The sequence below is a fragment of the Salmo salar genome, chromosome ssa11 (assembly GCF_905237065.1).
Source record: "Salmo salar chromosome ssa11, Ssal_v3.1, whole genome shotgun sequence".
In the NCBI taxonomy this organism is placed as follows: Eukaryota; Metazoa; Chordata; class Actinopteri; order Salmoniformes; family Salmonidae; genus Salmo; species Salmo salar.
In genome coordinates, this window is record NC_059452.1 from 19,252,823 (window position 1) to 19,267,641 (window position 14,819).

At 45.5% G+C, this 14,819-nt stretch overlaps 1 protein-coding gene across 5 annotated transcripts in view; it reads right to left on the minus strand.

The window, feature by feature from the left end:
- The window catches only part of pmfbp1 (polyamine modulated factor 1 binding protein 1), a 202,490-nt gene that overhangs the window by 118,449 nt on the left and 69,222 nt on the right, over positions 1-14,819 (minus strand). For all 5 annotated transcript variants that reach the window (XM_045689148.1, XM_045689147.1, XM_045689149.1 and 2 more), the window contains exon 5: positions 9,515-9,626. In XM_045689148.1, the coding sequence (XP_045545104.1) occupies positions 9,515-9,626 (112 nt within the window). The remainder of the gene's footprint in view (positions 1-9,514; positions 9,627-14,819) is intronic.

The window sequence follows — 14,819 nt, forward strand, 5'->3', positions numbered from 1 at the left end:
TAGTAGTAAGAGACAGGAAGAGATAGAGGAGATGGGGAGGAGGAGAGGAGAGGAGATGGGGAGGAGGAGAGATAGGGAGGAGGAGGAGGAGGAGGAGGAGGAGAGGAGAGGAGATGGGGAGGAGGAGAGATAGGGAGGAGGAGAGATATGGAGGAGGAGGAGGAGGAGGAGAGATATGGAGGAGGGGGAGGAGGAGGAGAGATAGGGAGGAGGAGAGGAGCTAGGAGGAGGAGGAGGAGAGGAGATGGGGAGGAGAGGAGATAGGGAGGAGGAGGAGGAGAGGAGATGGGGAGGAGGAGAGGAGATAGGGAGGAGGAGAGGAGATAGGGAGGAGGAGGAGGAGAGGAGATGGGGAGGAGGAGAGATAGGGAGGAGGAGAGATAGGGAGGAGGAGGAGAGGAGATAGGGAGGAGGAGAGGAGATAGGGAGGAGGAGAGATAGGGAGGAGGGGGAAGAGAGAAGAGGAGATGGGGAGGAGGGGAGGAGAGGGGGAGGAGGAGTGGAGATAGGGAGGAGGAGGAGGAGAGGAGATGGGGAGGAGAGATAGGGAGGAGGAGAGATAGTGAGGAGAGGAGATGGGAAAGAGGAGGAGAGGAGATGGGGAGGAGGAGAGGAGATGGGGAGGAAGAGAACAGAAAGGGAGGAGAGGAGATGGGGAGGAGGAGAAATTATGGGGAGAAATTATGGAGAGAAGGAGGAGAGGAGATAGGGAGGAGGAGAAATTATGGGGAGAAATGATGGAGAGAAGGAGGAGAGGAGATAGGGGGAGAAGAGTGGAGAGGAGGGGAGGAGGAGATAGGGAGGAGAGTGGTAGATGAGAGGAGTAGAGAGGCCTGTCTGTCTTGTCTGTATCTGTGGCCTGGGGCAGTTCATGCAGAGAGCTGGGGTGCTGCTGACGCTGCAGGGTACCGTCTCAGCCTGGTTGATGTGTGTGTGTGTGTGTGTGTGTGTGTGTGTGTGTTTCCAGGAAGCCTCTGCTTAACTGGTCTGACTGAACAGTGAATCAGGGGTTCTCTGTAGAGGACAGTCCTTCCAGTGTCGTCTTCACACAGGTGCTTTGAACCCAGCCGTGTTGCCTCTCCCAACCCCATCCTACGCTCACTCCTCTACCTGCCCTCTGCCAGGGGTTGCCTTTCAACCCATTTATTTGTTCACATCGGACCGTTGCATCAACCTTGTTGTTGCCTCTATCACCTCTGGAGCTCAGTTGGTAGATCATGGCGCTTGCAACACCAAAATGGTGGGTTCGATTCCCGGGACCATCCATATGTAAAATGTCTGCACTCATGACTAAGTCGCTTTGGATAAAAGCGTCTACTAAATGGCATATATTATTATATTACCACCTGTACAGATACTAACCCTCTACTCCTACACAGGGTCAGCCCAGTCCAGCAGGTTCCCACTGCATAATGGACATGTATGACAAGCTGTGTGGTTTTAAAGGGGCTGTAACACACTCCTCATTATCTTGAGTTTGACCCAATGCTACCAACACCAGGCCTGCCCATGAGACCAGTGTGATTTTGGTATTCTTCTTCCTGAATCTGAGCATTAGGGGTCTCTTTGATCTCTCACCACTGTGACAAAGCTGCAGCACCAAGGCTCCTAAATGAGCCTCTCACAGCTTAGCCAGCACCAACATCAAGTAGGGCAGGGAGAATACGCAGATAACCGCAAGGCGTTTTTAAAAGAGACAAGCATAAAGTGTCCTCAATGTAATTAACCAAAATAAGCTAGAGGCAGGCATGGGGCTCAAAAGCATAAAGAAAAAGATTAACGCCAGCGTTTCTTAGATTACTCTTAAAAATGAGTATTTCACACGATAAACACTGTACATTTCATCTGGTAATTTCCGTTAAAGGTTATTTGTTATCTTCAGGCGCCCAGAAAGGACTCCTATTGTCTTGATCTTTAGAGGTTTCAGATCCCTTCATTAACATGCTAATTGCGACCTGGTCCACAGAAAGATATTAAAGAGGGAGGCATGTGGAGAGGCTCTTTGTCCTGTCAGGGCCCTGGGACTTCTCTCCGCTCACTCACTGCCTGATAAAAATAGGATGATATTAGTTCTTGAGACTCTCCTTCAACGAGGTGGAGGGAGTCCATGGTGAGCTCTGCCAAATTAGAGGAGCCTTGTGTGTGAGGGTGCAGCTGCTACCCTCCCTGCCTTACACATCCCAACACAACCAAGGCCCGTCCCCAACCTACTCTGTAATGCCTTTATTCAGGGTAGGTGAGCTTTATAATAAGTCTCCCCACCACTACACACATACGTACACACACGCATCTCCAACAAGCTACATCTACAGTATGTTCTAAATAACTACTGATTTATTGAACTACTAGTATGCAGACTAGAGTGCTTGGACCCAAACTGACTTGCTCTGGGAACTGCTAGAGAAGACATTCTGATTACCTGACAGAAAAGAGATGTGAATGACTGCCACCGTATACAGCTCCCCATATAAGTGGCTTCCACCCAATCTTCCCAGAATGCACATAGTAAGCATTTTGGCTTAATGTCAATGAGCCATATCTGTCTGCCTGCCACCACCACAGCACCCCCCCCCCCACCAGATAAATACCAGAGGTCACTCTTCTCATTCAGCAAGAAATCTAAATGATAATGACTCCTTATTAAAAATGATATTTGGAAGTGCGCATAGGCTACATCAAAAGGTGCTGACACGGAGGGGCTGGGAGGGTGGCGGGGGACGGGGGCGATGGGGCTCACTGATAACCCACATCAAAGCACAGACCGGGGGGGAGGGGGGGCAGAGACTGTGTCTGGGTACTGAGGCTGTTGCAGATGGGGTACCAAAATAAATCTAGCGCAACATTTACCAATTGCAATTTGGATAATGCTTTCACATTGAGATGCTCCATGTTATTTGTAAGCGTCCCCAAAAAATAGGATATGCACTCTGATGTTGGGAGGACGGTCTAAATTAAGCCAGAGTAGATGAGATTCAGTAGCTTGGGGAAATTATGATAGCCCATGTAAAAAAAAAAAAAGAAAACTGTTGAAAAGACCAAAATAAAGGAAATCATGGTATAAACCTCCAGTGGAGGGCTAATGAATGTCCACCCCAAATGTGCACTTCAGCAAACAATCAGGCGTGGTGGATTAGCTGAAATTGGGCCGACTATAGGACACCTCCATTCCAGCGCAGCACAGTCAACCTTTTAACGGCAGGCTGTTAGGTGATATCTGTCCGACCGTCGGCCTCTTCAGAGCTCTCCACCGTTTAAAACCATTCCCAGCAAACCCTTTTCACATACAGCCATTACAGCGCTTTAGGTGGACCTGGCTGGCTGGATCACACTGCCATGAGAGAGGACTATTCAGGCAGGGAAGGGTAGAGCCCATCTACTGTTTGCTTAGTGAGAGTGCCAGGTTGCCAGCCCAGTGAAGAGTGCTTTAGAGCCATACTAACTGAAGTTCAACCATTGGGCTGCTGCTGAAGAGGTTTCAGTGTGGGGTTGAAACAGAACCAGGCCTGTGTCCAGACAGAGTCAAACACAGAGTGATGATGGGCTTACTAAAGGCTCCATCTCCCTCTAGGTGGACTGACTGGTCAGTGGCTCAGTTCTGACCTGCTGCTCTGCCTACAGTACCTATACTCACACCCCAGGGTCACCTTCTCTGTCCTGGTCAGTGCCACCTCACACGGCCCATCTCCCCTCACAGAGGAAGTCAGTCAGAAAACAGGTCTGACCGACCTGATCGACCGCTTCCCCTGGGCTGGCCACCCGCATGCCTTAGCCTGTCACAACACTGAAACCACCAGCCAGCCGCACATGCTCAGTCACAATGAAATCCCAGTCTGTCCGGGCGTCCTGCCTGCCTGCCTCTCAGTGACATGGACACATGGCCAAGCCCTGGAGCTCTCTCCCTGGATCCTCACAACTACTGGAGGATGGATGAGCCAATCTATTATTTACATCAATCACTCAGTCAATCCAACCAACTATAGGGACCTCGGGCCATCTGTCTCCATATAAAGTACTAGTCCTACAGATATCTGGATCATAACACTTGACGATGTGCCAAAATGGAATGAAAGTGAATAAAAATGCATTGATTAGGACCGAAACCAAATAAACAATCCAATAAGGATAATCTAATTAGTAATACCATACCAAGATTACAGCCGAGTTACAAAAATGAATTGAAGTGAATTATGTATTTGTGATGACAAACAGGTATTTCCCCTGTGGTAGACAGTGGGCCAGGTCTTCAGTATGGAAACAGCCCAGAGCCATTGCCTATATGTTTATACAGAGAGATTAGGCAGCTGGAATGTTGACGTCTGACCTTCATACATCAAAAGGGGCAGAAAATCTGCTTGAGACTGCACTTCATTATACACCGCAATGCATTCTCCAATTACAAAGTATTATAATTATATTACACTTTAATAATAAGGATTCTACTGTATTATAAACTCAACAACACCAAAATGTTCTGATGTATTATATAAGAAAGGGAGAAAAACGGCACACATCCTTCCGTTTTCATTTCATTAGGTATTCAATGAATTTCCAATTAGGATAGAAGGGGAGAGAAAGACAAAGCTTTCAAGTCTTTTTCATCATGCTCTTAGATAACTGTTAACTGTTCAAATATTCCTCATATTCCTCCTCTCCTCCTGAGAGTGAGTCAGAGGCATCTTTGTTAGAGAACAGGTGTTATCACGGAGGGAGGAACATGGGAGACATGCAGAGGGTTCAAACACCCACCACCATCCAGAGCATTCCATTAAGAGAAAACGAAAACCAGAAATAATGAGAGCCTCTTCCTGTCTTCTCTTCCCCCTGCCTTGTACACCTGGACGGAAAGCAGATGGAAGGAGAGCAGGAAGGAAGAGGCCTCCTCAACCTCATTCACACCAACACACTTCTCATTCCACCCTCTGCCTTTCCTTTAAATCTCTCTAAGGCCTCAACTCCCCACCACCACCCCCCTCTCGCCCACGCCTGCCCTCCCCAAGACTAGGGAATTTCAATCCTATTTCATATCCTAGAACAAAACAGTCCACTCCCGATTATTAATGCATTTCAAAGCAGACATCATAATTCTTTCAGCGCGTTTTCTTTAAAAGATATATACTGAAACTCTTTATGGTCGTCCCGGGGATCCGGCCTCTCCTCTTATGATCTTATTAGCATCGTATCTCCCACTGCCTACTGGGGAAAAGGCATTGCTGTCACGCCCTGACCATAGAGAGCCTTTCATTCTCTATGTTGGTTAGGTCGGGGTGTGACTAGGGTGGGTTATCTAGCTTGTTCTGTTTCTATGTTGGCCTGGTATGGTTCCCAATCAGAGGCAGCTGTTTATCGTTGTCTCTGATTGGGGATCATATTTAGGCAGCCATTTCCCTACTGTGTTTTGTGGGATCTTATTTTGAGTTAGTGCATGCTGCACCTCTTATGTTACGGTTCGTTGTTTGTTTCCTTTGTTTTGTAAGTTTCACAAAAATAAAGATGTGGAACTCAGAGCACACTGCGCCTTGGTCCGTCTCTCCACACGAACGTAACAATTGCTATGCACTCTCTGTCTGTCTCTCTGACCTCTCGCTGGATGGAATTCATTTGGCCTTTCCCTCTTTCTTTACCTTGATTTGGCTGGAAAAGGGCAGTGAGCGGCTGCTGTCTGATACAGCTATTAAACATAAACACCATTAAATAAAAATGAGCAGTGAAAAGGAAGGTGAAACAAGTGAGAGGAAATAGGAGGCCTAAAAGATAAATGATCAAGCAGTTATATTATGCTTGAAAAGTGATATTTCTGTTTATCTACTCTGATCTGGCCCACTCCACCAATCTTTCAAATGTTTTTCAATATTCAACCATTATAGAGAACAACCCACTGTACATTGTACATATATCCTGTTGCCTAGTCACCTTACCCCTACACATATCTAAACCTACCACTCCAGTATCCCTGCACATTGTAAATATGGTATTGGAATTAACCCTGGAACTGACTCTGTATATAGCTTACTTACTTTCTCGTGATCTTCTTATTTATATTTTTCGTGTGTTTTTGTTCTACTTTACTTTTTTATTTAAAAATACTATAATAGCAGGTAGCCTAGTGGTTAGAGCGTTGGGCCAGTAACCGAAAGGTTGCTGGCTCGAATCCCTGAGCTGACAAGGTAACAATCTGTCGTTCTGCCCCTGAACAAGGCAGTTAACCCGCTGTTCCCCAGTAGGCCGTCATTGTAAATAAGAATTTGTTCTTAACTGACTTGCCTAATTAAATAAAAGGTTACATTTCACTGAACTAATGCAGGTGCCAAAAATGTTAAACTCGTTTTAATGCCGCAGATACAGTATGTCTTATGCTCTGATATCCGATTGGTCAAATGAAAATGACTCAGTAACTAGGCCTCAAAACATCTCAGTTATTATGAAGGAAACACAATGATGGTCTTCAGAGGAGTAGACTTTGGTGCATCAATCTGAACAGTTATTACGGTTCCTCGTTCACAGAGAGCAACGACAGAACATTATGAAGGTAGGCTTATGTATTAATTAGTAAGAGGGCATCATGAGAGAGAATGAGAATTAAAAAGAGAGAAAGAAGGAAGGACGGAGAGGGAGGGGATATATTGCAGGTCCTCTGCTGCTGTAGCCAGTGAGCTGCTGGTCTGGGAGCCTTGCCTGCCTGCCTGCCTGTCTGTCTGCCTGTCTGTCTGTCTGCCTGTCTGCAGAGGACTGTGTGCAGGGCCGGGGCTTGATGAGGTAGTACAGCTGAATGATATACAGTGGCGGCCACGGGGCGAGAGCTCTCCATTAGTTACGGGGTCCCTGTTATGCTCTGGCTCCAGTACATTATTTTCAAATGCATCAGTCAGCGTAGTGCAGCACAGATAAATTCTAAGGCCTCAGATCTGTAATGCATACCCTCACCGCTGCTATATTACGCTGCAGGTTAGGAGGGCAGGGAGAGAGGGGGGGAGAAATGTCATTTCTTTTTCACTGCGGCCAGTATTCCTCCCATTAGCTTCAAACGTGAGATAAGTTATGGCCTTTAACGAGCGCCTTTAGCCGCCAGAGCACGCTGCACACAAGGCGGTGGCCAGAGGGAGCGGGCTGGAGAGGCGGAGGCGGAAAGGAGGGTAAGGGACTGGCAGGCGGCAGGGCCCAGATGACCCACCATGGTGCCCTCCTGTCCTTGTTGAGGCCACAACACAATACACACCCACACCAGATGAAACATTTAACTATACGCACAAACGCACGTACACACAAACCTCTCAAGGTTGTCCAACTCCACATAAACATAACTAACAATTTGACCGGCCAGCATATATCTGCATATCAAAACAGGATGCTGTCAGAGACAATGAACGGTAGTCTGTAGTGAGAGACTAATAATAACCCAAAAGGTCTACACAGCTTCAGTAAAGCCGTATAGACCCAGTGAATAGGAGTTCCCCCAGGGGAAGCAACCCAGCGTATCTCCCCTTCACATTGCTCTTTGAAGCAGTGCACGAGGACTCGGCCCATCTCAACCACTCTGAGATATTTACCTCTGCCAATCAAATGTCAAGGCTGGCTGTAGTGTAGTCCTGCTGACCTTTTAAACAGCTCTGGGATGACGTCTTGTGTTGTATAGAGCAGTGGGCTGTGTGGGGAGGGGTCGGCCTGGTGGGCTGGAGTGGGCCGGAGGTTCAGGAACCTGACAGATGGAATCAGAGCGCTGAGAGCGCCCACGTACTGCAGCTCTCTGCTTGTCTCTCCAGTAGACATAAGCAGTTACACAGAGAAATGTACAAATGTGTGTGTGCATTAATGTACTGTTACTGATAGTTCTCTGAGCTTCTCCAAAAGGGCAGTTTCTCACTAGTTCTAACCACAGCCGAGCATATTACATGGTATGTGTACGTGTTGGTATGTGTGATGTACGGTTGAAGAATCCCACAACACATTCTGGTCCAATAACCACTTAGAGACTGATGACATAGTGCTCAGATCCAGAAGTTCCATTAGTTGAGCTAATCCCATTTGTCTCTGAACAGAGGGGGTTGTAGTAAAAACACAGATCTATAAAGATTCCTCTGAAATCAGCCTTTTCTCTTTTCCATCAAACGGAGCAGTCTGGAGTTGAAGCAGCGAATCCCTCAGCATACATCTCAGTGTAAATGATTGACAAGTCGTGACTAATTTGCCTTGCACTTTAAAGCCCTCCTCTTAGTTTGGGTGGGAGCGTTTGTAAGTATGTACAATCAATAGCCTCTCTAAAGCCTTGCCATCGTCTGCAGACAAAATATGCAGAGTGGTAATTGTTGTATTGGATTTGCCCTCAAACATAACACTTTCTATATGTGGAGTACAGAGGTGAGGTAGTCATTCAAAAATCATGTTAAACACTATTAGTGAACAGTCCATGCAACTTATTATGGGACTTGTTAACAACATTTTTACTCCTGAACTTATTTATGCTTGCCATAACAAAGGGGTTGACAACTTACTGACAAGACATTCCAGATTTACATTTTTTATAAATGTTTTTATATTTCGAAAAAACATAATTCCACTTTGACATTATGGGTTATTGTGTGTAGGCCAGTCCGAAAAAAATCTAAATTGAATCAATTTTAAATACAGGTGGTGTCCTAGTTATGGCATAGGTCCTCTCATGACATGGCCATGGGAGTGGGAGTAAGGGCAGAGGTGGGGGAGGGGTAAAGTTACTAGACCAGGTGAAGCAGACTAACCCTAACCACCATCCCATCCCCTCCTTCCACACCACCCTCTGTCACCCCAGCTGCCCGCAGGCTAAATGAGAGAACATGACCATTCTGGGCACAACCGTCATGTTGCCTCATCTCTCACCACATCATGTGCCAGCTCTGTTTACCACACAAAAACACACCAGGCCTTTAACGCCAATGAATTATGGAGGAAGTACAAGACACTCTTAATTACCCCCCCCCCCCCAGTGTGAATAATTCAACTTTCTGCTTACACTACTTTAGTGGGGATTGCATGGAATAGTTAACATAACAGAGTGCCGGGCTCCCCCAGGGGTGGTGTGTGTTTCAGGCCAACACTCATTAGAGATGTGTGTGTGTGTGTTTGTGTGTGGGTATCCAACCACTCTACTCTGGTAGGTGGTGCATGCAAAATGCAGCCAGTGGACGTGTTCACCCCCTGGCACTTTTTGTCTCTGGTTTGTCAAGCGTGAGAGGTCTGGGATACGTACTGTGCTCCGAGAGGGGTCCAGTGCAGTCAAGTAGAAGACACACACACACACACACACACACACACACACACACACACACAATGAGAGATGGGGTACATCTATGTAAAATTTGGTGGAAAATATAATTGGCCTTTCTTCGGTCAATCTGACAGCATGAATAGTGGGCATTAACTCAGTCTCCATAATACACAACTAGTAGGAGTCAGTAGTCTACCCCTCCTTGCAGTAATGGCCAGTTCCTCTGATGTTGTTTCAAACAGTGAATGGAGCTGAGTGGAGGTGCAGGATACTTACTTTAACCTGGGCTTCCTGCTGAGATAGACAGGCCTCTTTGAGATGCTGAAGCATAGCATCCTGGGTAGGCAGGTGTGTCTGCACATCCCTGTAATGGTCTGCCATTTCTCCACTGTGAATACAAATACAAGTAGAAAATGAGTTGAAAACAAAGTACATCTGTAAAAAGTTGTTTATGCAATCAGAATCAGGAGTATAGCTACAGTCAATTTCACCCTCAATTAGCATATCATATGCTAGCAATAAACCTACACAGCGCAGAGAAAATCTGACTATCAACAAGCATTTATTGTCATAATCTTTTGGGATCTTATAGTCCCTCACAGAGTGACATTCACTGTGGCCACGTGGGTCATACTGGGGAACGGATGTAAAAATCCCACAAAATCTGCCGTTGGCGCCCATTCAAATTAGACCCAGAGTTGCCTTGTTAAATCTTGTTCATTCTCTTAAATGACTGTTTTCTCATTAGCTGGGAATGTTGTTTGAAATGTCTGAGACAACATACTTTAGTGATATCATTATCAACCTACTGCATACCCCTTAAAAATCTGCATTTTCATGTGCAGGGTGTACTGTTAGCATTTAAGCACTCATCACAAAAGACAGGTAGAATAGCTAGCATAGCTAGCCATCTCTAGCAATCACTGTTTTTTTTTATTTTTATTTCACCTTTATTTAACCAGGTAGGCAAGTTGAGATCAAGTTCTCATTTACAATTGCGACCTGGCCAAGATAAAGCAAAGCAGTTCGACACATACAACAACACAGAGTTACACATGGAGTAAAACAAACATACAGTCAATAATACAGTAGAAAAATAGGTCTCTATACAATGTGAGCAAATGAGGTGAGATGAGGGAGGTAAAGGCAAAAAAGGCCATGGTGGCAAAGTAAATACAATATAGCAAGTAAAACACTGGAATGGTAGATTTGTAGTGGAAGAAAGTGCAAAGTAGAAATATAAATAATGGGGTGCAAAGGAGCAAAAATAAATAAATAAATAAATACAGTAGGGGAAGGGGTAGTTGTTTAGGCTAAATTATAGATGAGCTATGTACAGGTGCAGTGATCTGTGAGCTGCTCTGACAGCTGGTGCTTAAAGCTAGTGAGGGAGATAAGTGTTTCCAGTTTTAGAGATTTTTGCAGTTCGTACCAGTCATTGGCAGCAGAGAACTGGAAGAAGAGATGGCCAAAGGAGGAATTGGCTTTGGGGGTGACAAGAGAGATATACCTGCTGGAGCGCGTGCTACAGGTGGGTGCTGCTATGGTGACCAGTGAGCTGAGATATGGGGGGACTTTACCTAGCAGGGTCTTGTAGATGACCTGGAGCCAGTGGGTTTGGCGACAAGTATGAAGCGAGGGCCAGCCAACGAGAGCGTACAGGTCGCAGTGGTGGGTAGTATATGGGGCTTTGGTGACAAAACAGATGGCACTGTGATAGACTACATCCAGTTTATTGAGTAGGGTATTGGAGGCTATTTTGTAAATGACATCGCCGAAGTCCAGGATCGGTAGGATGGTCAGTTTAACGAGGGTACGTTTGGCAGCATGAGTGAAGGATGCTTTGTTGCGAAATAGGAAGCCAATTCTAGATTTAACTTTGGATTGGAGATGTTTGATGTGAGTCTGGAAGGAGAGTTTACAGTCTAACCAGACACCTAGGTATTTGTAGTTGTCCACATATTCTAAGTCAGAACCATCCAGAGTAGTGATGCTGGACGCAGGCAGGTGCGGGCAGCGATCGGTTGAAGAGCATGCATTTAGTTTTACTTGTATTTAAGAGCAGTTGGAGGCCACGGACTGAGAGTTGTATGGCATTTAAGCTCATCTGGAGGGTTGTTAACACAGTGTCCAAAGAAGGGCCAGAAGTATACAGAATGGTATCGTCTGCGTAGAGGTGGATCAGAGACTCACCAGCAGCAAGAGCAACATCATTGATGTATACAGAGAAAAGAGTTGGCCCAAGAATTGAACCCTGTGGCACCCCCATAGAGAATGCCAGAGGCCCGGACAACAGGCCATCCGATTTGACACATTGAACTCTATCAGAGAAGTAGTTGGAGAACCAGGCGAGGCAATCATTTGAGAGACCAAGGCTACTGAGTCTGCCGATGAGGATATGGTGATTGAGTCGAAACCCTTGGCCAGGTCAATGAATACAGCAGCACAGTATTGTTTCTTATCGATGGCAGTTACGATATCGTTTAGGACCTTGAGCGTGGCTGAGGTGCACCCATGACCAGCTCTGAAACCAGATTGCATAGCGGAGAAGGTGCGGTGGGATTCGAAATGGTCGGTAATCTGTTTGTTGACTTGGCTTTCGAAGACCTTAGAAAGGCAGGGCAGGATAGATATAGGTCTGTAGCAGTTTGGGTCAAGAGTGTCCCCCCCTTTGAAGAGGGGGATGACCGCAGCTGCTTTCCAATCTTTGGGAATCTCAGACGACACGAAAGAGAGGTTTAACAGGCTAGTAATAGGGGTTACAACAATTTCGGCAGATCATTTTAGAAAGAAAGGTTCCAGATTGTCTAGCCCGGCTGATTTGTAGGTGTCCAGATTTTGCAGCTCTTTCAGAACATCAGCTGACTGGATTTGGGAGAAGGAGAAATGGGGAAGGCTTGGGCGAGTAGCTGTGGGGTGTGCAGTGCTGTTGACCGCGGTAGGGGTAGCCGGGTGGAAAGCATGGCCAGCCGTAGAAAAATGCTTGTTGAAATTCTCAATTATAGTGAATTTATCGGTGGTGACAAAGTGTCCTATCCTCAGTGCAGTGGGCAGCTGGGAGGAGGTGTTCTTATTCTCCATGGACTTTACAGTGTCCCAGAACTTTTTTGAGTTTGTGTTGCAGGAAGCACATTTCTGCTTGAAAAAGCTAGCCTTGGCTTTTCTAACTGCCTGTGTATATTGGTTTCTAACTTCCCTGAAAAGTTGCATATCACGGGGGCTGTTCGATGCTAATGCAGAACGCCACAGGATGTTTTTGTGTTGGTTAAGGGCAGTCAGGTCTGGAGAGAACCAAGGGCTATATCTGTTCCTGGTTCTAAATTTCTTGAATGGGGCATGCTTATTTAAAATGGAGAGGAAGGTATTTTTTTTTAAATAACCAGGCATCCTCTACTGACGGGATGAGGTCAATATCCTTCCAGGATACCCAGGCCAGGTCGATTAGAAAGGCTTGCTCGCTGAAGTGTTTCAGGGAGCGTTTGACAGTGATGAGTGGAGGTCGTTTGACCGCTGACCCATTATGGATGGAGGCAATGAGGCAGTGATCGCTGAGATCTTGGTTGAAAACAGCAGAGGTGTATTTAGAGGGCAAGTTGGTTAAGATGATATCTATGAGGGTGCCCGTGTTTACGGCTTTGGGGTGAACTTCAAGTAACTTTTGAATGTAATGGACCTGACTGGTGAATATGACAAGAATACAGTGCCTTCAGAAAGTATTCATACCCCTTGACTTATTCCACATTATGTCGTGTTACAGCCTGAAATCAAAATGGATTCAATATATTTGTTTCTCACCCATCTACACACAATACCCCATAATGACAAAGTGAAAATATATTTTTAGAAAGGTTTGCTAATTTATTGAGAATTAAATACAGAAATATCTCATTTACATAAGTATTCACACCCAAGTCAATACTTTGTAGAAGCACCTTTGGCGACGATTACAGTTGTGAGTCTTTCTGGGTAAGTCTCTAAGAGCTTTGCACACCTTGGGCCTCATTTATCAATCATTTGTAGGCACAAGTCTGTACGTAAACCATACGTTGGATCATTTCCACGTGAAGTGTGAGATTTATCAATATGAACGTTTGCTTGAGTGTGCGTAAATGTACATGACTATGTGTATGCAGTGCCAAATGATGGAATAAGTGAATTGCTTGTCAAGCGTAGCCTAGCGAATAGGAAAAATATACTGCATGGTGATTTTTTTTACATTGTGACTAGGGTTGCACATTTTGGGGAATATTCAGGAGGTGGAAACCTTCCGTGGGAATTAACGGGAATATATGGAAATTAACGGGAATTAACAGATATATATGCAAATTACTATTAATACCATTTAAATGTTGTTTTTTGCATTGGACATATTTACCATATCATAAGGAGACAGAAACATAAACCTTTTACCTTATCATAAGTTGACATAATTGCAAATACTTAAATCCTTCCAATAGAAATAAAACTTTAGTTACGAATTGAACTTTAATTAAATTATTTGACTCTTCACATGGGATGATTTCACTGAACAACAAAAGAAAGGGAATATTGAATGAACCCCAACTATCCATCGCATCTCCCAAAAACGTTTTCAACATACATCTGTACAATGATAGTCTAGAAACTAAAGCTTTGGTTGTCTTCCTCTCAGGCTTCCATGTCTTCTCTCTGGACCTCCTCAATGTCCACCTCTTGAACATCAGACTTTCTTCTCTTACATCTGCAAGCAGAGTCTGAACATCAGACAGGATGGCATTGTCTCCCTCAATCCGTGCAATGGCTACTGCTATAGGTTTCAGGTTGCTTACCACTCTCTCCCAAAATACATCATCCAGGAGGATCCTCTTGATGGGGATGTCCATATCGGCAGACTGTGATATGTCCATTTCTTGGAGAGACTCCTTCCCCTCCCGGAGACTGTCAAACATGATGACAACACCACCCCAACGGGTGTTACTGGGCAGCTTCAATGTGGTGCTCTTGTTCTTCTCACTTTGCTTGGTGAGGCAGATTGCTGCTATAACTTGATGACCCCTCACATACCTAACCATTTCCTTGGCTCTCTTGTAGAGTGTATCCATTGTTTTCAGTGCCATAATGTCTTTGAGGAGCAGATTCAATGCATGAGCAGCACAGCCAATGGGTGTAAGGTGAGGGTAGGACTCCTCCACTTTAGACCAAGCAGCCTTCATGTTCGCAGCATTGTCTGTCAACAGTGCAAATACCTTCTGTGGTCCAAGGTCATTGATGACTGCCTTCAGCTCATCTGCAATGTTGAGACCGGTGTGTCTGTTGTCCCTTGTGTCTGTGCTCTTGTAGAATACTGGTTGAGGGGTGGAGATGATGTAGTTAATTATTCCTTGCCCACGAACATTCGACCACCCATCAGAGATGACTGCAATACAGTCTGCTTTCTCTATGATTTGCTTGACCTTCACTTGAACTCTGATGAACTCTGTATCCAGCAAATGTGTAGATAAAGCATGTCTGGGTGGAGGGGTGTATGCTGGGCGAAGAACATTGAGAAATCTCTTCCAATACCCATTGCCTGTGAGCATCAGAGGTGAACTAGTTGCATATA